Source organism: Passer domesticus, chromosome 3 (genome assembly GCF_036417665.1).
Source record: "Passer domesticus isolate bPasDom1 chromosome 3, bPasDom1.hap1, whole genome shotgun sequence".
NCBI lineage: Eukaryota > Metazoa > Chordata > Aves > Passeriformes > Passeridae > Passer > Passer domesticus.
In genome coordinates, this window is record NC_087476.1 from 95787365 (window position 1) to 95812004 (window position 24640).

At 40.2% G+C, this 24640-nt stretch overlaps 1 protein-coding gene across 4 annotated transcripts in view; it reads right to left on the reverse strand.

Annotated features, from left to right (window-relative positions):
* PLB1 (phospholipase B1) overlaps window positions 1-24640 on the reverse strand; it is a 78397-nt gene that overhangs the window by 36030 nt on the left and 17727 nt on the right. For all 4 annotated transcript variants that reach the window (XM_064414495.1, XM_064414496.1, XM_064414498.1 and 1 more), the window contains 19 exons: window positions 23617-23706; window positions 19943-20005; window positions 19067-19147; window positions 17558-17624; window positions 16802-16860; window positions 15646-15719; window positions 14120-14163; window positions 13181-13289; window positions 12225-12276; window positions 10209-10289; window positions 8641-8706; window positions 7849-7949; window positions 5085-5166; window positions 4369-4473; window positions 3611-3706; window positions 3073-3144; window positions 2376-2435; window positions 1915-1975; window positions 1151-1209 (listed from right to left, as the gene is read on the reverse strand). In XM_064414495.1, coding sequence (XP_064270565.1) covers window positions 1151-1209; window positions 1915-1975; window positions 2376-2435; window positions 3073-3144; window positions 3611-3706; window positions 4369-4473; window positions 5085-5166; window positions 7849-7949; window positions 8641-8706; window positions 10209-10289; window positions 12225-12276; window positions 13181-13289; window positions 14120-14163; window positions 15646-15719; window positions 16802-16860; window positions 17558-17624; window positions 19067-19147; window positions 19943-20005; window positions 23617-23706 — 1422 coding nt within the window. The remainder of the gene's footprint in view (window positions 1-1150; window positions 1210-1914; window positions 1976-2375; window positions 2436-3072; window positions 3145-3610; window positions 3707-4368; window positions 4474-5084; window positions 5167-7848; window positions 7950-8640; window positions 8707-10208; window positions 10290-12224; window positions 12277-13180; window positions 13290-14119; window positions 14164-15645; window positions 15720-16801; window positions 16861-17557; window positions 17625-19066; window positions 19148-19942; window positions 20006-23616; window positions 23707-24640) is intronic.

Below are 24640 nucleotides of genomic sequence, written 5' to 3' on the forward strand. Positions count from 1 at the left end.
GAATACTACATTTTCTTCTGTGCATAAACTTTATTGAAATAACAGAAGATTGGTGCTCAGAATAACTATGTACAGGCCAAGTGCAGCTCTAAGACAGCAATACACCACTGCATGTTCTATAAAAGATTTTATTCCCAGCTCCTACAGACTATACTTAGAAGCAGAAACACTGCAGGGCCCTAGATATTACAATACAGCAACCACAACCACGTACAGAATATATTTAGTTTATTAATACTGAAGGTTTACATCAAAATGCTTCTGTTTATTTCAGTAGCCTCCTGTGTGTGGGAGCTGTAGCACCAAGTCTGCCAGAGAGTTGTAAAGGGCTCACAGTTTGTACACACAATGTGTTTCTTGTTAAGGCTCAGATTCTGAGAAACCTATGATCCAGTTACATCTTTGTGTCCAATGTTTCCTTTGACTGGCTGTAGAATTTCAATCTTTGACCAGTATGAAAACATAAGGCAGAAAGGCATAACTGGAATATAGGATGTCTGGATTTTGAAACATATTCTTTCTTGACTACCAAAGATAATGATCAGCAGCAAGAACTGTATTGTGATCAAGAAATCAGCTAAGAGTTAAAACAGGCACAATAAAATGACTGAATATCTTCTGAAGTGCATTGAGTCAGAGGGCTCTCACTCCACATTTCCTTATCTCATTAATGCTAAAATTATTAAAATGCTATTATCCAAAACCACCTAGCTGCATTCTGTTCCTGAAAGAACTGAGGGTGAAAAACAGGCTCATTAGTCCATTCCTATGCAGAAACAAAAATTTTAAAATGCACCTAACTTTAAAAAGATTAAGGTTAAAGTTACTTTAAAAAATAACCTAAGCCTTGTGCTAGGTCTCACTCATTTCAACAACATCTAATCTCTTCTACTTCTTGTCCAGCAAACTACCTAGGCACCTCTTTAAAGGATTTGCCTGTGTTTTTGCAGGAGTTCAAAAGCACGTGAATACATGTGGGGGGGGAATGGAGCATTGGAAGACTGACACCTTCTTTCTGAATCTAGCTGCTAGATCTATTATAATCCATGAATGAACAGATCTCTGCTTCTGGGTACAATAGCTATTTCCCCTCCACTAGTGCAGGCACATGTTTGTAGTTTTACCAGGAGTAAAACCACCATCTTCTTACCGTCAAAGAATCCCCAAGGGCTGCTACAACTTTCACATCAGCTGGCTTTAAGGAATGCACTGCAATGGAAAGAGATACAGTTGAACCTGGTTAGGAAATAGCTATTTTTTTTCCTCTACTGTGTATGTGAAATACGCCATTGTCATTGTGATACTCTGTCACATTGTTTTTTGCAACATCCAAGTGATAAATCAGAAGTTCTTTTAGCTCATCTCCTGTGATGTTAGCACCAACATATGCATATTGTTCAGTATTTCAATGGTTAATGTCACTACCAAAAAGGCAGGAGAGCAAGGAGCAAAAAACAATAAGTGGCAAAAAATATCCAACACCAAAGTGAAGGTAAAACAATGCAGAATTACACAAAGCAGCACATTAGAGACTTCAAAAGACAATATGAAGTTGTTTGAAAAGCCGAATACTGCTAAATTCCAGACTAACATGAATGAAGCTGTATTTCCAGTTTCTTTCCACGACATTTAGGTGGAATAGCTTATAAGCTATGTCAGCACACAAATCTGGATTTCATCACAAGTTATTTTGAAGTTTTCTACCGGCAGTGAGTTCAGTGAAGCTACTTAGTCAGGATGCTACCTTGAGTGACAGTGTGGCATTGTACCTGTTAAACATCTGCTGAAAAACATGACATCCTTTCTGAGCAATGTTTTTCACAGCCCAGCAACCATTTCAGCAAAAAATTAACATTCATCTTGAAGAACAGCTGAAGGTAATTCAACTTCTTAACATAAAGTAGGCAAGACTACCTGAAGTTGCAGGAGGGGAGGATGGAGACCTGTCCTCACATGGCAGCTGGCTTCCATAATTCTAAAGAGAAAAAGAAAGAAGAGCATTTGGCTAGCAAATACAGTCAGTAGAAACTAGGATCTTCCCAGCAGAGGCCAGGTGGATAAACCAGAGCCTCTTCAGCATGTAATTAACAGACAGGTCTTGGTTGCTCAATTCAATAGTAACATTGAGTATTGCTCAGAAGAGTGCAGCGTCCTGTACTGATAACAGTGCTGTCTGAGCACGTGTTCTTACAGGTGTTTTCTGATGCATTTTGTCTAACTCAAGGAGTACCTCCCTACCTGTGCCATGCACTCAGCCTCCCAAGCCCCTCTGGCCAAAGACTGATTTCCCCTGTGCTGCAGAACATAACTTATTTGGTTACCATACAGGAACAGATGCAGCAGAGTAACAGTGGGATGGTGTTGTTGACACTTACTGGAGTTTGGTTAGGGTATGTGTAATTACTGTTCTTATATGTCCTCAGGAATGGCTCAGCCTACAAAACAAGGCAATCTGAATTAATGCAAAGCAACAGAGGAACACATGGATATTTCCGTTCCCCAAACTTTGGTTCTCAGATGTCTGTAGATGATTAGCAGCTTGATGCAAATAAAACACAGGGATTAAAAATAAATAAATAAAATAAAATAAATAAATAAAAGGCCTTTTTAAAACCTGTGTAGCAACAGTGTAAATCTGGGTTATATTTTTTAGAGAATTCCCTCAGGACCCTGCTGTGTGTGGCTTACAAGAAGCTTCTTGTAAGCCACTGCAAGTTACTCCCAGTGAACTCTGCAGAGCTATCCTGACTGGCACCATCACTGCTCTGTTTCCCCCCACTGAAGCTCTGTCATTCAGTGTGGATACTTGACGATCTTGGTTACGTAGGCCAAACACCCTTCCCTTGTGTTTTGGCTGCCAGTGATGTGCGACTGTGAGGAAGTTGACTCTGCTTGCCCTCCACCCTCTCCTGGGTGAGTGCTCATGCTGTTCTTGGTGGCAGTGGCACAAACTGTGGGGGAGGAGCAGATCACCCTCACAGAGCCAGAGCTCCAGGCACTGCATAAAGGCTCCTACAGAGCCCCAGCCACTCCCAGCACCTCCACATAAACACAGACACCCTTGTAACTTACCTCAGATGGACATTTGAGGACAAGCTCATCATCCATCTTCTGACTATCTGTCTTCTCCCCTAAAGGCTCCAGCTGGGGGGAAAAGGGGATGCGCAGAGGAAAAGCAGATGAGTACCAGACAGCAATGGGTGATGCTGTGCTGCCAGTCATTGGAAACCACCTCTGCAGCACAGCAAGACAACTGCAGGGCACTGCACCAGTGCTGGCAGCTGCCCCCCTGCACTGTTTTTGTGTGTGCTGAAGAGGCTAATTCCCATACACCTGGAATGTGGCCTGCTGGTCAATGTGCCTGGCAGGTGTCATCTTCCTGAGACACAGCCTGAACACACCCAGCTTTAACACACCCCGAGATTTACTGGTTTGATATGACTGGGCTAACAATTCAGGTGACCTTTCTTCATATGAGCACTCTTTCCCTTTGTAAACACAATTCAGAAGAGATATGGCTGCCTAGTAGATCTTGGGGGGCGGGGGGTTTGCTGCCAAGGGCAGGATGAAGTGAACAAGGAGAGAGCAACACAACCTTTACAAATCTTACCATGTTGTTCCACAAAGCTCGTGCAGCCTGGGAATGAGCCTTTTGGCTGAAGTGGAAACAATCTGGGGCAAAATATGATTCATCTGGCCACCCCTCCTAGAAAACAAGATAGGTGCTGTCAATGAGACAGCAAATAAGCAACGAGCTGTGTATTCTGTCTTCTCTTTTCCAGTGAGATAACCCAGCAGACTTCTAAACAAAGTATTGCAAAGGCCTCTCAGGCAAACAGAATTAAACCAGGCCAGGGAAAGTTAGTAACTCAGAACTAAGAAGCCTTTTAAAACTCTTTAATACACTATTCCCAAAGTAATAAGGAATACAAACCACTATGACTCTGAGTACAGAATACCTGGGCAGAGATATCAATTTCTTTATTTCCCCTGAGATTTACATATTACAGTCCTTTGAAACATATGGATTTTCATACTAAAGGTCATTTACCAAAGTACTGTAAAGGACTTGATGTATAGGGAATGTAAAGCAAGTGCTTCCTGATGAAGATTTTGACCTAAAATATCTACTTCATGGCTGTCCAATTGCAGTGCCCCAAATCAAGGGGCACTTGATTCCTGTATTCCTGTTGCCCAGTATCTCATATTCAGTAAAAACATTTCATGCAATTTTGGATGGTTACTGAATATAATAATTAATTACTATGTCAGGAAACTGCTAGCTACATTTACAGCTGAAACAATTTTGACAAGTCAGTGGCATTTCACCAGGATTTAATGTAGGTGTAGTTTTCTTGTTAGTTTTACCTGTGTTTTTGGCATTTCTATATTAGTCATAAATGGCTGCATAACCACTGTGAAATCATCCTTCGTGTCATACCTTCCACTCTCCACCAACTGGCGGGTTCTCTCCTAAAGAGTCAAAGAAAAGTTGTCATTGTTCCTTCTTCTATGTTCAGCTCATCAAGCTGAACACCTCACCCAGGGGTTGCCCCTCCCTCCTGCAGAAGGTTTTCAGCTTGTGCCAGGCAGCCAATGCAGCTGCCTTTTTGAGACACCCATCCCGGGCTCCTTTGCAGACAGGCAGCCTGGGGATGGCTGCCTGACTGACAAGGACTGCCAGCCTGCTCAGGAATTAGGTTTTCTGTCAAAAATATGTCCTTCCAGAACATCTTCCATCAAAGCGTTTCTGGTTTGGCTGACACACTGTGCCTGAAAACTTGTTCCTGAGTTGACATGTTGTTTGACTTAGCCTGATTTTCAATAACATACTGATCAAAAAACTGCTGACTCTCTGACATACTCTACTTTCTATGGCTCTGTGACAATTATTCTTCTCATCTGTTTTGTTGATTTAGTGAAACAGAATTGTAAAGATCCTACTTTTTTTTTAACCACAACTACAAATACGTTATTCATTAGAATGAATGGCAACTGTCCCCTGTTTTCAAATTAGCCCATCTGTGGTCCCTTGATCAGCAGAAGGATAACATCAAACTCCTAACAAATGCAATGTGCCTTACCTGATACCTTCTGTTAAAGTAGATCAACTCCTTTAACTCATTGGAATCATTCTTAGGGTTTATGACACAAGGGCACAGGATCCTGTGGGATAAGAGCATGGCACTGAGATTTGCTCTTCCTTTTCCCTCCTTGCTTCCAAGCTGATAAGCTGCAGGATTAAAAGCTCTGAGAGGAATTTATTTGAAAGACCATTGAATGAGAGCATTATGTTTCACCCCTGAGTTTCTTCATAGCCCTAATTCTTCAGCAGAAACACATTTATTAAGAATAAATTAATGAACAAAAAGTGAGAAAAAGCTTCCATGCAACCAAAACCACACTGTGTGCCTATGGCAAGATTTCAGCAGCAGGAGTGATCTCTGTGAGGAGGGGCCAGGGCTGCCTGTTCTGGACAGTGCTCCAGCACACCAACCACAGGGTATGGCTGAGCCTCTCAGCCAGGCTGGTGGTGTCTGTGAAAACCTACCTAAGAACGGGCAGAAAACACCAGAGAGAGAGAGGAGAGAACAAGGCAGGAACAAGGCAGAGGCATTCCATAGCAGAACAGGCATTCCTGGAAAGGACCACAGTCTGTGGATGCACACGAGTGTAGGACTCATGCTGGAGCACAGGACAAGAGTGAGCAGGAAGGAGTGGCAGAGAGATACCAGATCCAGACCCCAAGCCATGCCTCACTGAAGGGGCTGAGGGTACCCTGTGACAGTAACAAGGGTGGGGGAGAGATGCTTGGAGAAAAGTTGAACCTGAGAAGGAGGGAGGACAGGTGCTTTAACTGTTCAAGTTCTTTCTTTGTTCCTTTTCCATACCAGAATCAGTAATAAATGTTTATGCTCATGGACAACAAATACAGTTACGTTCCCCAAATCAGGTCTGTTTTGCCTGCAATGATACTTGCTAGGTGACTTCCCAGTCTTTATCTTGACGCATGAATTTTCTTGCTCACAGTCCTTGTTTTCTCCCCATTGCTGGGGTAGGGTGAATGAGGAGCTGTGGGAGTTCTTGGCTGGCATCTGGGGCCAACCCACCCCAAAAAACTGTTGACAAGTACACTTGTGCAACATGCTTTGCTTCAGCACAACTATGCAAGCATCCTCCAAGATGGAGTTGCCACAAATTCCTTCTAGTCAGCTGAGAGAGTCAGAGGTTACAGTGCGTATCACAGCAAGGTTGGTAGAGCACCAAAACAATCACCAGGACTGATGCAGAATTCTCCATCCTTAGGGAGTCATTATAACCTGAGACATTTTAAGATTCTGTGAACTCATGTTGGCCACTTTTATCCCTCCCCTGAGGTTCTGATCTTTCTAGCACATGGATATTTTTGGGATGTTCCATCTTCCTGGGCATGCCCCATCACTATTTCAGAAATCCAAATTAGAAGGACTCCTTTCAAATATCCTGACAGTGTAACCACAGCAAAGCAGCCCTGAGAGAGCTCTTAGAGAAATACCTCCTATAGAGATATATGTGAAATATACACAGATCCCTACTGTGTCCAAACTTGTCTTAATGGAGACCAACTAACAAAAGCTTTTACTTCCACAGTACATCTATATGAGAACAATACAAATCTAAATTATGTTTTCAGAAGTTTCAGAAACATATGTTAGGCAACATTAGTAGACACATCTTCTCTTTAAGTTGTTTGCTACTCTCAGAATAAAAAGAGAAGTCTTTCAAGATCAAAATCCTCCTTCAGGTCGTTCTTCTACTCAGTAGAATGGCATTTATTGTCCCACAGGCTCTGCTTATCACCCTGTATACTTGGCTTGCTGCCAGACAGGCAAACATTAAATTCAGCATGGCACCTTAAATTATGTGGAAAGATTACAGCTGCTGTGAGACAATCTAATCTTAAAGGCTTTGCTAACTATCCTTGTCCAATGATTAGGGCCTTGAGATACCTGTGTACACTAGCCAGTAACCTTTGTAAAAATAAATAAATAAAATTTTTAAAAGAACTACAACTGGCTATTGGGAGTACCAGCACCCTGAGTTTCAAAACCAATTTTCCACTGACAGCCACAGGGAAATCACAGCAAGAGGGTTGCATCTCTGTCTCTCCTGTAAAACCAGTGGCTGCCTACATTCACAGGACAAAGTTATTCTCCCCATCTGTCCAGTAAGACAGAGACTTGCTTTTCTGAAAGAAAGCAACTCCTGCCAGAAGCAACTCCAGGGGACAATGCTGTATCCTATCTGAATCACCGTAAGTCCACTCAGGGTGCAGCCTGCCACCTCAGTAGTGGACTAACATCGATCTGGAAAGGATTGTTGAGCCATAAAGCAGGTAGCACAATGAAGCATCCAAAACATCTACTTGACACTAATTTGAGATAAAATTAATAATCAGCAATGAGATTACAGAGACTGAAAATTGCAGAAGCAAGAGGGAGAGTTTTAAGTGCAGAAAAATAGATCTGTAAATACAACCAGAAAACCTCGTGTCTTAGTGTCTTCTCTATTTTCACTAAAGAATGCCCAGCTGAGCTTTCTCTGCTCTGGCTTAAAGTCACTTGCAGGGTAAGTGTGGAGTCAAAAGTGGCACCTTCATAAGAAGCAATAACAGCAGGGCTCAGATACAGAGGCAGAGACAGCTTCTCCTAAATGCTGTGTTGAGCCAAAATGTAGGGACGTGCACAGAGAAAGATTTTTGGTAGTCTGAAATACTAAATCCTTTTCCCTTTAAGAAAAAAATTCCCACAAAGACGTTGCAGCCTCTGTGAACAACAATGAGAGCTGTAACATAAATCATCTGCAAACCTCATAAGCAGTTTTGGGCAGTTATTGTTTTTCGATTGATGCAGCTCCCGCAGCCTCACTATGTAAAGCATCGTCACCAGGTTCACATATGCCCGTGGAACCTGCCAAGAGAACACACTAATCCTCAGCAAACTCCTGGAGCACAGAGGGCTGGTTTTGTCCCTGCACAGCCACAGCCGACCCTGGTAGCAGCCTGCTGATTCAAGCATTGTGTATTATTTATAACAGAGGTGTTCAAAGTACTTTCTCAATAATTAATTCCCCACACAAGCAATACTAAATTACAGCCCCTGCCTGCACTGCCTAGTTCTGTTCTAAATGTTGATAGCTGGTCACTTCAAAATGATGGCTTCAAAAAGGTCCAAACAAGTTGTTATAGGTCTCAACAAGACCCAAACATCTGCTAACTCTTCAAGTATTCTCATCATTCTTCATGTTGAATATCAGAATCTCTCTCTTAATGAGCACAAAAATGTACTTATTCACAGTTTAAAGAACAAACAATGCATTTTCCAGTCAGTAAATAATGTTTGTTCTACATTGTTATAACGTTTTTTGATATTATTTGCCCACAGCACATCAGCTAGAACTAAGAACATCCTTATTCCTTTGGTAAAAAGCTTCACCAGCCCTTTTTGCCTTTCACAAAGATTTTCCTGTGAGCAAACACCTCTGGATACAGTAGTACTCTGCAGATGAAAGCAAGGAAATAAATCCTTAATCAATAATCAGTGACTGCTTTGAAAACAGAACAAAATCTCTGCTCCCACATACTAGAAAAGTTTGCTTTACCTCTTTGTGAAGTATGTCCAAAGCTATTTGTATATTGTAGGTGTAGTTTTCAGGAGAATAGTGAACCTGTTAAAACAAGATGGTTGAATTTTGTTATTAATTTACTCAGGCAGGGACAAGAATGACTAGCTGGAGTCTCTCACAGTAGTGTTTATGTTTCTAACTCTTGGGTCAAAGGTAACAGAATCATAGGCAAAATGGTCCTGTCTCTGCTTTTCTTCCTTCCATCACAGCTATCTCACTGGCAAGAAAAGATCCAGCAGCCATTGGATACCAGTGAAAATTCACAGGGTATTATCAGACATCACAACATCCTCAATTCCTAGGCTTGCTTGGGCTGGTCTTAAAAGCACAACTGACAACTCATTAAGAGGGTCAGATATGGAGAGAACAGTTTGTGTAAAAGTAAGTTTATTTCTGCTGTATGGAATATTAGAACATGTCTCCCATGTGCTCCTTGCCTGCCACAAATAATAACTGGCAAAACTTACGTGTTTAGCTAGGAATGAAATCACTTCATATACTTGTCTTTCAGTGCCAATGTTTCCTTGTTCCATTTTAATGCTTTAAACACTCTAATTTTATTGTCTCAAGTAATCCAATACTTATTTTTTCATTTGTAGGACTACAACAGTCACATAAACTTTCTTACGAGAAATGCCTGTCATATTTTCAGCCTTTTTTCTCTCTCATTTAATGTCATGCAGAAGATGACTGAGAGCCCCACTTGCCTACTCTATAGAAGCAGACAGCTCAGATCCCTTATTCATTTCCTAAGACACAGCTCACCAGGAATGCTGTGGTTGGCACTATTTGTACTTGTGCCACACAAAGATGACTGTGATCTTGGATGCACACACTCTCCTTGCCACTCACCCCTGTCATGTGAACAGGCACTTTGTGTTTGGGTTGACAGCAGAAGGTAGGAATGGTTAATTTGCTCCTTCCTTGATTTATAACCATCTTACTGTGCTGCTTTGCTGTTCTTCCTGATCCAAAATTAATCATGAAGGATGACATGCACGTGCTTAACTGCCTGTGAGTAGGTAACCCTCATCACTAAGTGAGGAGTCTGCCACAGCCTCTCACCTCCTCTGCAATCATACATACCAAAGGCTAGATACTGTATGCATGTTATACATACATAATATATACTACATTACATATAATTGAATTAGCATGAGCTAGTGCTTAGAACTTTTCCCACAACACTGAAAATATTGAGAGTACCACGTAAGACTAAGGGATGGGACAATGCAAAGAGGAGTAAAAACACTTGGCATTTTACCTACAGGAGGTAAAGGGACCGTGCAACAAAATGTTATCCTAGCTGGCAGCAAAACAAAGTCGCAACAATTATGTAATTTACAGGTGTTCTAAAGGTATCCTAACATTATTGAAACATTATGCTGAGCAACCAGAAGGTCTCAGTGCAGTTAAATTCCAGAGCTGCACAATTAAGATCTATGTTATTTTGGTCTCACCCACCGAGTTCCTCCCTCTTACCCCCTGCAGTGCATAAAGACCCCGTGGATTGACTGGCCCAGTTCATGCTGCAGGGAACTTACTGGATTCTCACAGACTTTGCAGAGGTCATTTCCTCCTATGAAAAGTGTTATGAGCTTCCAGTCATTCTGGAAATCTATTCTCTGCACAGAGAAGGAGATGGAATAGAAGTTTTTAATTAAAAAAAAAGAAAAGGAGGGAGATACCAGCAACATACTAAATACAAATTTCCCATTTCTCAGAGTGCATGGCTATTATTCCCTAGGCATCCACAACAAAAACAAGTTTGTAGTCATGACTGAAGATGCAGAAACTGCTGTGATCTAAACCAGAATTACAATATCAATGGCATCATGGAAAACTATTTGATTCAGGAAAATATTGCTCAAAATCTATCTGTATGCTTTTCTTAGTAATATCTTGTGCATACAGAGTGACTCTTCTGCAGTCCTTGAAATACATCTTCATAGCAAAAATTATGGTATGTGTTTTACTGTGTGATAAATAACACAGCTATCCTGCTGGTAAACCCTGGGGGACAATATATTTCAGACTTGCTGTGAGACAAACTGCAAAGAACAGTGGGGCAATATTAGCTCTATCTAACAATAATGGTAAAACATTGCAGCACTTTTTGTTTCTGCAAGGATTTTGCAAAGGGATAGCTAGCTAAATTGAGGTCATTATGCCACAGTAAATAAACACCTTCCTAGCTTTGAGCAAAGATTCAGATATGCTTAGTAGCATGTTGTGGATGTTGTATTCAATATTCTAATGCTTTAATTTCAGTGCAAAACACAAGCAAGAAAAGCACCAATTGTGCATCAGCCTCCAGTGGTTTAAAAACATCTTTCTTCAAAGGCTGGAGGCAATATATCCCCACTAGTAAACACACTGTTCAGTAGTTTGGTCTCAAAATGTAAAACAATCAAAAAAGAAGAAGAAACTTCCTCCTGCACTCAACAAGTGCTTTAAAAAGTGGGGGTAAAAATGATCTCTTAAATCAGAGATATATGACCTCTACTATGAGGTCATATATCTACTACTGCATGCTTTCTATTCAGAAGGAACTTCACAAGTTGTATAAAAACATTTATTACCTAAATAAAAGATATTTCCATAAATTTCTGTTAACATTCTCAGGCCAATAAATTTGGCAGAGTAGGGCTTAGAAACTTTGAATGAAAACCATACAACCATTCATTGTTGGTTGCTGCTCCCTCAGATGGACATCTTGTTTACAAGACAGTGAATCAAGAAGGAAGGTACTGCAAATATTTTTTCCAATATGTACACACCAGAGTATTTACACTAAACATGCATACAGATAACTTGAAGGCTTTTTGGCTGCTTTCCAGCTGAATCATTGGAAAACTGAACCATTATAGTGTAACTTAGGTCACTGATTGCATAGCATATTTGTCAAATTACAAATAGCAAACATTCAAAGCACAAGCTGAGGTGAGAAATATGTAAGCAATCCTCAACCTAATGTGTATTTTACAGAACATTAATCAAATAATTTGTAACAATAAATGTGTAAGTCAAAAAACAGCTGATGACTAGATGAAAGAAGGGAGTCATTAATTTTTTTAGAAAACAAGTCCCTTCCTCACTTCACATGTTCACTCCATACAACTTGCTACTTGAAAAGCTTGCCCTCAACATCCTAGCATGTATCATTTTTGCTGGAAAAAGACTCTGCTTACAAGACAACTAATAGCACCGCAGCAAAATCCTCACAGAGAAAGGATTCTATTATCTTACAGGGTGACGCAGGTTGGAAGCAGGAGCAACAGTACTGCATTTACAGCCACTTGCAGTAAAAATGATGAAAACGTTACAATTACCTGGGTTTGATAGCAGCTATCATATGCTGGTACAAATTCATTTAAGATTAAGCTATAGATTATTTTGTACTGAACTCACACTCTGTACTGGGAAGTTTTATGCTGTACCCTGCTGTACCTACAACTTTAAAGTTTGGCATTCACTCTTGAGATCTGCTCTTGGTCTGTTAGAAACTAATGATGCTCTATCACTTCATTCTAAAGATATTAATGACATGTTGAACTCACAGTGTCATTCTTCATGCGGTCCACCAGTTTTCTAACCTGTTGAGGAACATCCCTAAAAATAAAAGAAAAATAAAACCATAAAATACATTAATAAAAATTTAAAGAAAGAATCCTGCATAGATGACAAAGCAAAGAAGAAAGCTGACATGAATGGACATCAAGAACCAAAAAACCGCAAGCAAAATCCAATTTTCATTGAATGGAATATATGATATAGCCAACAAAGGCTATGTTTTGAGACAGTGATGGAAAAAGAAAAAAGACAAAATAATTAGCATCCAACAGGCATTGGGCTACTTTGCAAATAGTTTATCTTTTACCAACTATAAAATGCACTTTTCCCACCATCAGACAGATGATATCAATAGACATATCTCTGAAGTGTCTGTGCTCATACCAATGTTATTATACAGCTTCAAGGCACTGAAGTAGGTCTTATAAGAACAGCTACCAGTGGACAAAACATAGGATATGAATTGCACTGAAGAGGGTGCATAGTGATCTCTAGCTAATTCCCAGCTCTGGCAGACCAGGAATTAAACAACCCACAACTTTCTCAGTCTCTATACAAACTCTTGGCCCTGATGACAAGAGAGTTTGAATATATCTCCTAAAAAGTAGAGATATCTTTTGTCTGATTCACAACAGGACAGCTTTCTGAGTGGTGCCTGTAAAATGCTGTGGCTTTCTTGGCTGAAAATGTCAGAGAAAGTATTGCTTTTGTTGCTAATTTATTTGCAGTGTTTCTAATCCTTGTCAAAGTCCTCATCACATTTCTTTGCCTTCATGCTACAGTTAGGATAAAAAATATTTGCCTATTAGACTTACTGTGCTCCTGCCAAAATCCAGGGTTTGGGCAGGAGCACACTAAGTCTAATAGGCAAATATTTTTTATTCACAAGGAATTTTATAGAAAAAAATCAAATTCCTATTAAAATGAAATGCTTGGCACTTACTCTGCACGAGCTCCAGCCACAGCTTGGTTTAATGAAGCATTGTGTGAATTCTGTGTTCCAGTGCCAATGGAATACCCTACCAAGAATGGGTTGAACTCACGAAGAATATCTGCAGAAAGAGATAGCACCCTGAAATATTGTTTCCTGCAGCAGGTAACAAATGAGGTAACAAATAAAGGTTAGACTTTAGTAAAGACCATTAAAACTTTAGGAGAGAGCTATTAAAGGCTGATTTTTTTTTTTTAAGTATAATAAACATGGAGATTCATCACCATACAGCCATTTCCCTGCCCTCAAAATTTCTGAATTTCATGAATTCAGATATGTCATGACCTAACACAACCATCTTGGCTAGCAATGCCTTTTTGCCTGGTAAGCAAGGCTGGGTAATCATATACTCAGGCAGGAGAATCTCATGCCATCATGCTCTAACTGCAGACAGGTTGGGATCAAATCCTTTAGCCTGATGGCCCCAGATGTATTAACCCCAAAGACCCCAGATTCCCTTCTACATCTTAGGTTACAAACCAGCCTTACAAACACCTCAGATCTAAAATGTCCTGACCTTTAAAAAGCATGTAAAATTTGATCTTGTAATGTGATTCTGCCCCTGCCTAAAACAACTTTCCCATATAGTCAAAATAGTTTCTTTAGGCTATGAGCTAAGACCTTTGATCCATCTGTGACCAAAAACATTTTGGACAGAATTATAACCAACAGAAAATACTGAAACAACCAAAACCTAGGAATTACAAACTACATAGTTAAGTCATGCACAGCATATTACAGCCTGGTTGTTAAGCAACTTTTACTCAGCAGTGGACATTAAACACAAAGGGATTGCTTGTGTCACACTACAAATTTTAATCCTTTTCTTCTGTCTCCTTTTATAATAGCGAGCACCACATATTTATCAAATATACATAAAAAGACACTTACTTGGTAGTGTCGTAACTGTGCTTATGTTTTCATTTCCTCCAACACTGTTAAGAAGAAAGAACAGAAAAAAAGTGTTGGTAAGGTACGCTGGACTCGGAAGGCAATGGACAAGGTAGGAGAGTGCCCCCTTTTGGGGTTACTGCACAGGCACAGAGCACGCTGCTGGCTGTGCTGAGCCCAGCCACGCTCTGGGTGCCTGTCCCAGGGGGTCACCACATCACAGACACTCGGCTCCAGCAGAACAATCATATTAGAAGCCCTGTACAGTAGCTGTCCTTTCAGGTCCTTCACGTGTTTTGGCATATGTTTAAACCCAGCTGAAAGAAATGAGATTTTTTTTCCAAGGCTGCCACATTTGCTACAGTTGTATCTATTAAAATACTTATAGCTTCCATTTTTAGTTAACAAATCTAACCAAAACAGAAAGTTATAAAAGCATATATTTCAGAGTGATAAGTAAAATCAATACCTTTACCTTCCTCACACTCACATTTCACTCAACTGGAAGAATACTACTAGACTGGTGAAATTCACCATTATGTCTGTGTGCTCTTTATTCTCCTTCATGCTGAAAAAAATACTAGCATACTTGTTGCAAAAAAATCTCAATGGATTACTATTAAAGATCAAAATATAAAATGTGTTGACTTAGAACACTTCCATAGTGTCTCTTTAATCTGGAACAGATTTGAAGTGCAAATAGAGGTGCTTGAGGCCAAGCTGCATGGTGGCACCATGGGCTAGTGAGTGAACACCCTGCTCTAGTAAAAAGTGTCCCTGCCCTTGACATGGGGGTTGGAACCAGATAATCTTTAAGATACCTTCTAACCCAAGCCACCCTATGATTCTATGAAGGTGTTTAAGCTTCTTCTAAAGTTGCAGTGACTTAGACTGGTAAAAAATTATTAACAGAAGATCAGTCCGACAAGTTGTGTTAAATCATACAGTTGCAGATTCACAAGTGAGCATGGCTGCCTTTCTCCACAGTCTTTTTGATGTGTCTAACAACATTCTGCATATGTAAAAGTCCATATTGACACATAATTGATAAACTGTTCTTCATGATCAAGCAATACTAGGAAAGGATCAAGGAAAGAGATACTGCACATGAAATAACAGCAGCAAATATTTTTTGTAGACTACCAGTTTTAAATGAGACAAATGGGTGACATGGGCCACACTGGGCAAGAGCAGACAGGGTACAGAAAGAGCAGGGACAGAAATGCAGAAAGGGCAAGCGATGCAATGGCAATGGAGTCTTCTACAACCGTGAGATTGAAAAAGGACTTCTTAACAAGGACCCCATTTTTCTGTGTACCCAGGTCTGTTCCAGCCATGCTACTTTGTACTCTAGATTACCACTAGTTGGAGCATTTTCTTTATCATGGGTAATAGTCCAGCCATGTGCTGTCATGCAAAATGATTCAGTTTCCACATGCCTTCATTTGCTACAAAAAACAACTATATTGATCAAAACTGAAGAAAATGGATTCCCTCCCACTGAGGGGAAAATTTCTGGGACTCACCTCCATGAAAGACCTCGGTACTGAGTCAGGACATCCAGAACATCATGGGGTCGGGACCCTGCCCCATTAGCTGCCTGAAGGAAGAAAGTTCACCTTCAGAAAATAAGCATTGCTACAGTAACTAGTTCTCTGACTGATCCTAGTGAGAATAATTTAAAAGCATATTAATGAAGTAAGCTATGTCGTCTTCCCAAAATAGAACAGATTCCTGTTCTCAAGAAGTTCAAAGGCTGAAGGTATTTTAACTCCACTCCAGTGAATTACTCTCTTCTATCAACTTCATGATTAGATCAAGTGGGGGAAAATTACTTGAGAATGTTTAAAATATTCATATAACTCTAAATTTACATAAGGAATAAATATGACAGCAGTGGTTCTGAATTAATAATTTATTATAATGTTGCTCACATTAAAAAGTTGTACAGTGATTTTATGTCTTTCCCAGTTCCTCCAAGGAAAAAGACTACAAGGATTTAATGTGATAATTAGCACAGAACATGTAGGAAACATGAATTATTATATGAGCAGTAAAGCAGTCACCACTGATGGGAGAATCACAACCAGTCTAGAGGTAATGAACTTACATAGTACAAGGAATAGTGTTAAAATAAAAAAAAAATCTCAAGGCAAGTTCCACTTGACACACCTGATGTTCTATTGCAATTTTAATAATATATTTAGTTAGTATGAATCACTATGGCTTTATAGGCTTTGGTATTATCATATATATATTTTTCATGTTATATAGATATACACAATCAAACAGATACAGAACTTTTTGTTCTTCAAGCTGCTCACTAATAGCTTTCAGGGCCAATACCTTGGGAGCTGCCAAAAATTGAAAGAAATTGTAAAGAAAAGCAATTGTTGCAAGTCCTTTCCTGCAGAATAGTTTTGCTGCTACACAATCTAATCATATACTTCTTCCTTGTGTGGCACTCTTGTGGACTTCAAATGGGAACTTTGCACTCAGATTAGACTCATGATCTGATTATCAATCAGCCAAGGCGGAGTATGGAAAAAAATGTGAAAAACGTGTTTAGCTCAATGCAGCATAAGTGAATGTATACAATTTCCCACGTTAAAAAATCAGAAATTTCATTGCAAGTGTTTCATTGCTAACTTTATCAATGGCTATCTAGTGATCTTTACTTACTGTGAGTGAATCTCCCACAGCAGCAATCACCCGAATATCTGCTGGTTTCAAATTATGAACTAAAAAAAAAACCAAAACCAAAGGTAGTGTAAGGCAAAGAACAAAAGAAAACTACAAATTATGATGGTTCCTAAAAGTTTTTCTCAGAATAAACATAATAAATCATTGTAAAAAGACAGTATTTTTAATATTCATGACAGTATCAGTTGAAAATGATGGAGACTGATAGGCATCAAATCACAAATTTTTCTCGGTACGATAGCTGGGCAGTAGTTACAGTGACAAAGGAGGCAGCAAGATTCCAGTCTTGCATTTGTTCTTCCTCAAATTTCATTTAACTGGTGAAAATTACTGAAAAGCGGGCACAGCTCTGGTGTCAGCACAGATTCTGAGGAATGACAAAACCTACTCAAGGAACTCCATATGGGTTTTTGCACCTCAGACTGCATTAACAAGAACCCCCTACAGTTTTTTTCCCCTGGAAATTAAGGACCTGACTGCCCCCTATCTTTTCCATTGTCACTTCTTTGTTTGTACATGGAAGATGCAGCTGCATAACCTTTCATCATCCTTGAGGTAGTGAACCCACATCTTCCTGTACAACCACTCACATTGTTCCAAAAAGACGCTTAAAAACCACAGTCAACAAAGTGCATTTCTGCAAAGAAAAGAGTACTTCTCCTGAGTAAACCCGTGTCCATTCTCCTTCTGTCATCAAAGGAAGTAGCTCTATGACAAAAAGGCATAGTACTATACCTGAAACTGGAACTGTATTAGAGGGAGCCCGGTCAGGACAGGGCATATTTGTTCCATAGCTCCTCTCCTGCAAAGACAGGGCAAGACTCCACATCAGTCTCTCTCTACTCTAGTCATGGTAAACTATTTATGTCTCGGAGCATTAGATTAATGGAATCCCCATGTACTTTGTATACAACTACTCAGCTCAGCCTGCCCTCAGTCTGTGCCTTTTGGAGGCAGACACAAACTCAGCCTGCTCAGAAGTTGTGCAGCCTTACAAGTGCAGCACAACTCTTGCCTACCAGTGGGGCCATGTCTGAGCCATGTTGTGCTCAGCTACGCAACATTTGGTGTGCCCATACCCTGAACATCTTTTGCAAGAAACTGTTTGAATGTCCCTGAAATATCCTAGCACAAAACCATACCTCTGTCAGCAGGCCATGAGCCTGCCTGCTGCATATGCAGTCCTGCATGTGCAGCCAAGGGTTTGCCCTCCTGGCTCTTTTGGGTTGCAGCCTACTGACAGAAATACTCCCAAAGTCTACTGTTAGTGAAGGGCTGACCATCAATACACCAGAGCAAACCATCCCACAAGACTCAAAGATGTGCTTTGGCTCCAAATCTTTCTGCAGTATTCCTTCAATAGGATAACTTGCCTAAGGAAAAGATACTTGTATGTCTTGTCCCATTTTTCTGGATGAAGTTTTAAATTTTTAATTAAAAAACCCAACAAAACAACCACAAACATAACATAATATTGCTCCTTACATCCTCAACACTGCCTACACTACAGCTATTTCCAAAAATCAGAGTGGTAGGTATGGCAAGGTCTGTACACTCCAAGTGACCAACAGAACAGATGGCACTATATTAAAATGTGAACAGAAATGCATCTTACAACTCCAGTTACAAATGGGCCATTTTGTCTAGATGGTCTAGGCATTGTGTTCTGAGGCATGAAAATGAACATTATCAACTCACTCTGTTCCTGCTTGGGAACACCAAGTTCTTCTCAAAATCAGAGTACTCTGACTTAAAAAAACCACAACCATGGGTCTTTTTCTCCACACATCTAGTCTGAAACTATCTCACAAAAAAAAAAAAATAAAAATCTATATTCTTCTTTTATTATGGCAAGAAACAAGACTAAATCAGACCCACACAGTAGTTGGATCTGATCTAGTTTGTTCCATAGTAGGACTAAATAGCGCCATTTTCACTTTCTTCTTATCCCAGGGAAAATAACATTTTTATCCAGATGTTTAACATAGGCTCTTACCATTGAAGGCAAGACTCACTTTAGGCTAGCTGAACACACCTACCTTACTCACACTCTACAGAATGCACCAAGGAGAGAATGTGCTATTAAACATCTGACTACTTAGTCCAGCACAGAAGTAAAAAGCTGGAGTTCTGCATTTAGTTTTCCCAGGTAGCATTGTTTCTTTAGGCTACAACACGCTCTTACCCAGCTGCCCCACCCCCTGGAATACACCCAGCCCATTGATGCAAACAGTTCTACTATACCTGAGGTGTTTCTCTGCGGTGTGATGGCCTCAGGGAAGATGAGTAGTTACTATTTCTGTACGTAAACAAGTATGGATTTTCCTGCAGAGTGAAGAGAGTATATTTACCAATGCTAGTGGAAGCATATCAGCTGACGTTAACATTTTCTTCTGGCTACATTTTCTGAGAGAAAAAAATCTTTACAGTATTAATTTCTGAATGAAAATTGCATTAGTGACGTAAACCAGGTTAGACTTGAAAGTGAAGCCCTGGTCTAAAGGCCTGTACTAGGTATGCTCTAGGCACAGCACCACCTCCTGCCTTAAACATCAAACAAAATATAAAATTCTATGTCTTTGATATTTTAATTGCTGTTCAGAAGCTTTTGGATGCCAGTAATATTTTATCACTGTCAAATTATTGAAGTCAGAGCTCAAATGCAAAAGCATACAAGAACCTCTTCTTTGAACATGAGATGCTCCAATCCTGACTACTGACATCTCCAGGGACTAAATGAGCAAAACATGGCAACAGAGGCAAATCACCAAAAAGCTAAATTATATCAAATATATGGATTCAATTTTATTGGCGAACAAATTTGAATATTGATAATGCACCTCATACCTGCAATTAAAAAATTCAGATTAGCTAGATATATTTTTGGACTGAAAAAAATTTTACAGAAATTATTTAACTACATTTTGTCAAAAGTTCTTTTTGTCAGAGTTTCATCTATAGAAAATAAAGACTTTGTGTCAATGAACTTTAGGAACACAGCACGGTAACATGGGCAAACACACATTCCCAAAAACTTCAGAAAACAACAACAGTATTTGAAAACTAGGAAATTCTGCAAAGAATAAATAAAATCACAGAATAACAAGGAAGCCCTTTTACCTGAGATGGACACTGGACAATTTTTGTGCCACCATAAGTCTGCTTCTGTCCAACTGGCTGCATCTGGAAAGGGAGAGAACAGAGGAATTGTACACATGCTGCGTGTGGGAAGGAAGGGAGAGCAGCAGCAATGCAAAGGCTCTAGTGCCTGAAGTTTTCCATTGGGATCATAAACATATATCTAAATATACACACTTAAAATTTTCTTTTGCTTATGATAAATATTTATCTATGCATAATATACCACATGTATACCTACAAAAGCAAGGAACTGAAAACAAGTCCTCTCACATGAGCAGACTGTCTTCCCATCATGACTAAAACTTTCATCCAAACATTAATTTGGCTTTTGAGACTGCTGACTCTGTAAGTGTTGATTGTTTATCCTACAGTAAGAATTTAGTGCAATACAACATCCTACCTTTCAGAACTGTTTCATTATCTACACTCTCACACATGTTAGGCAACACCAAAAGGAGTCTTCCTATTCCATACAGAGACTTAATAACATTTATGTTTGTTGGCCTTCTTGAAGCAAGATGGAGAGGGGATTATTGTAACAAAAAATTATGGAATTATTCAGAAAATAGTGGCAGTACAAAGGGGCAAATACCAAAAATAATCACTTCACCTGTTCAGGCAGCTTGCTGAGTGCTAATTAAATTGCAATCACACACAGAGGAATTGGCTGAGGGTTTAGATCCCTCAGTGCATGCCTGCTCAGCTTGGCACCAGCAGCTGCCAGGACCAGCAGCCTGCACAAGAAGCAGGATGTAAGGGACTGGAAAACACAACAGCAGCAGGCTTGATGTCACCAATACACTCTGTGCAGGAATGCTATATTCTATTTTGATTCTTCCATCAATGAAAATAATGGGGAAATTCAGAGAAATAGAGACAAGGCTTACAGAGTTTATGTTCTTTGAGAGAAACATTTGAAGAAACAGTCTGCTTTTTTGTAGGGGGGAAGGGGAGAATAAAACTAATTTCCCCAAAATGTGTAAAATAATGACGCTCAGAGAAAAGGTACATTGGGATACTTTCCCATCCTCCTAGAAAGAAACAAAGTAGCTATTTAATCCCATTCTTAAAAGAAAATACACTTCCAACACAGACTCATCCCAAAAAATATGGGATACATACAATACAGTATTTCTTGACTAGAAATTAAGTTCAAACAAGTATTAGACACTTGCATGTGTTGGCAATGGGGTGACAAGAACAAACTTCTCCAGAAGGCAGTAAGTCCCAGCTGGCTCAGACACTCTGCTCTCCCAGCAAAGACTGGCAGGTCCCATGCAGCACGGTCCTGGTCAGGGAATGGGGCACCAGGGCTGTGCTGTGGCCACCAACTCTCCCCCAAATTCTAGCACATCTGTCACGCAGGCACAGTGTGTGGCTCTGCTCTGGTACTCAGCAGGTTCTGAGGCAGCACAAACCCCTGAACACAGAAGAGAGAGGCATGGGCAGCCTCCTGCCATGCTGTTCACTTTTGGGCTTTTGCCTGGCTTTAGTTTCTCTTTTGGCTGCAGGATAGGGTTGGGTTTTGTTTCTGTAATACAAAAAAAGTGCCAAAAGACAAGAAGCTCTTAGTCTTATGAAGTTCTTTACATACATGAATGGAGCTTTGCCCTCAGATATATATCCAGAGGTAAAATTGAATAATTCTGGAAAATGCCTATGATCAGGCTCTCTGTGGTAAACATCAGAGCTGTGCAATTACACAGCTTTTCCAATGGCATTTATCTGACTGTTCTCTGGTGTGCTTAGCATATGATTTGCATTGGTCCTAGAGAGTCAGAACTGTTTTGGTCAAATATCCAGCCCTGCCTAGGACAAGCCCTTAGGACATGATGGCTCAGCTCCTTCTCAGTCAGGCTGAAGTGCAGCCCTAAGGCAAATTGCCACTAGATTTTCAAGGTTTTGCCCTTTGGCCAATAAGCAGGTAATGATACCAGGAAAGAGCTGGTACCAAGCCTCAAAACAAGGTCCTGACAGCCTGGCAGAGAGCAGGAGAAGGTAAACCTCTGAATGCAATTTCATTCTGCTGTTTCCAGGTCCACAAGTCATGATCTTGATTTCCTATCACCACCCAAGACTGTGTTATGGGGTTTTTAAAATTTTTAAAAGAAGTCAGCCTAAACGGTTGGCTAGATTTCCCAGCAGGACTGGAGAGACCTTTATCAAGTGAGGACACCTGCTAGTGCTTTTTATGCTGAACGCATCTTTCATATCTTCTTTTACATCACAGTAGAATAAAGGCAGACAAGGCAATCACAGGCAGACAAAGAAGCAACCCTGAAAGGCTCCCTTCTGATGATTGCTACTGTACTCTGAAAAGTCCACCTAATCAAAGTCAGGAAAAGAGATGGCAAAATGAGTAAAGGGAATTGTTACCCACAGTCTTCCTTCAAACCTGTGGCAAGATGTGGGTTTGCCACATTTTGCTCCTCCTCCAGCTCACCTAGGCTGCCCCCTACACTAGAGGAATCACCTCACACTGAGAAAAAACACTGAAATAAAGCAAAGCAGGTATTTGTCTCCCTTATGACAGTGTTTTGGTTCTGGTGGCTCCACAGCATACTCACTGCCCAAGTCTGGGTGACTGGCCCTGATGCAGCCAGACTTAAAAGCACAGCTTCGGTTTTTCATCTCTGCTATTTTCACAAAATGAATGCTCCTGGGCAATCAGAGTGACAAGAATAGAGTAGCATGCCACAGAATAGGTTGCTCAAGGACAGAGCAGAGGAGGACAAATAAAGTCTGTGCAGAAAACTGTTAGAGAAACGAAACAGAGGGCATCTATTTTATGATGGAAGAGCTGAGGTAGGAACCATGACGTCATCACAAGGAATATCACAGATAACAGCAAAGGAGATAAACAGACCCAGCACAGCTGTTCCAAGGTTACCACTGCAATAGGTTATCAATTTTTAACTGCTTGGCTCCTACTAACTTTAACTAAAAGATAACATATTTTAATAAAGTGACTGTACTATTCTTCTAGATACATCGTCTGGTGATGGTAGAAGCCTATAGATGCTTCTTCCTGCAAATTCTGCTTCTTTAAATGATATGGGCTACAACAGCATTATTACTGCTTGAAGTAGCATTAAAGAAAACAGCTGGATAGGACATCCAGCTCTAGAGGACATAACAAGAGCTCCTCAAGGTTGTCTATCACCTTTTCACCATGAGCAACAGCAGCATAAAGATGATGGTTAAGGAGAAGACAGAGGCACAGGACTCATTAGTACAGCATGGTGGGGGATGCAGGATAGAGGACAGAGTGGACAGGACTATAATTGCTATAATCTCAGGTTAGGACAAGCCTCAGTCATCCTGTGCTGTGCTGTCAAAGAAGTAAGATTAGCAAAACCAGGATATGCCACAGCTCATTTAGTCCATGAGGCTTCCCAAAGAGCTACTTTGAAAACCTTTCTAAAAAGTCCTTAGTAGAAAGTAGCAGCAGAGTGAGATTTGTCTTGGAAGTGTAGGGCATTTAGCATTATTCAGGAGCAGCCTCCCTGCACAGCTGAGGATAGAAGTCATGGGATAATTTTTGTATTCTTCCTTCCCCTGCCTCTTTGCTACTCAAAGCCTGGCTCGTGCAGGATTGCTACTACTCATCCGGACCAAGTTCAGCAAGAAACAGTCTCTGTGGTACTGCTTACCATGTTATTCCAGAGGCCCACAGCCATGAAAATGCAATCTTCCAGAATTTCTACTTTTGTCTTTGATGTGGTAACCAAATCATCCTCGCCCTGAAAGAGAAAGTACCTTGAGCATCATAAAATAATTAAGAGTATGAAAAGATTAGTTATTCAGTGACAGATGTCCTCAATCCATAAAACAATATTCATATCCACAAGAAAATCAATCTTTGGTATTCTCATTAAGCCACTTGCCACTGATGCCAGTTACTACTGGTGTGTCAAGATAGAAAGATGTTATTTTAGTAAATGATTGTTGCACATCAACAGGACAAGAAGAGCAGAGCAATAACACAGCATGATCACATGCTCAAAGTAGAGCAGGAAGACTCAGATGTGAACACATGAATCATTTGAATAAACAACACTGCCAGTTTATACATGCCTTTAAACATTAGAAATATGCAGAATTTGTCTTAAGCGAGCATGATGAATTTTAAATGAAATGTAACTGCTGGAAGAGTTTGGAAGGTTACATATGGTGGCCTGCAGGCATACCACAAATCAGAAGAAATAAAGACTCCACCTATGACACATGATGGCATTCAAAGAGCAAATCACTGACAGAAAAAGTAATGCCATGAAAGTTACAAGTCTGCTATTTGCATACAGAGCAACCATCTACAAAAAAAGCCCGGCAAAAGACAACCCCAGCACCAACAAGATTTTGCAACATAGCAAATCCTTTGTTTTCCTGGAAAAAGAATTTTTTCTCTGAATTCACTTTGTTCTGATACTGATCTGAGGGGAGCAATGGAATTACCTCAGATTCACAGAGCTATTATCATGATTCTCAAAAGCCCAGACCATGAGTCATTATCAACCCATTTTACAAAAAAAAACACCTAATGTGATGGATTTTGCTACCTCACTCCAAGTGAGCCATTCCCCAGAAAGTAATATTCTCCCTCTTCATTGCCAGATGTTAGACAACCCTGACCTTTCAACTTCCCTTTAAAGACCACTTATAACACAACCATGCCTG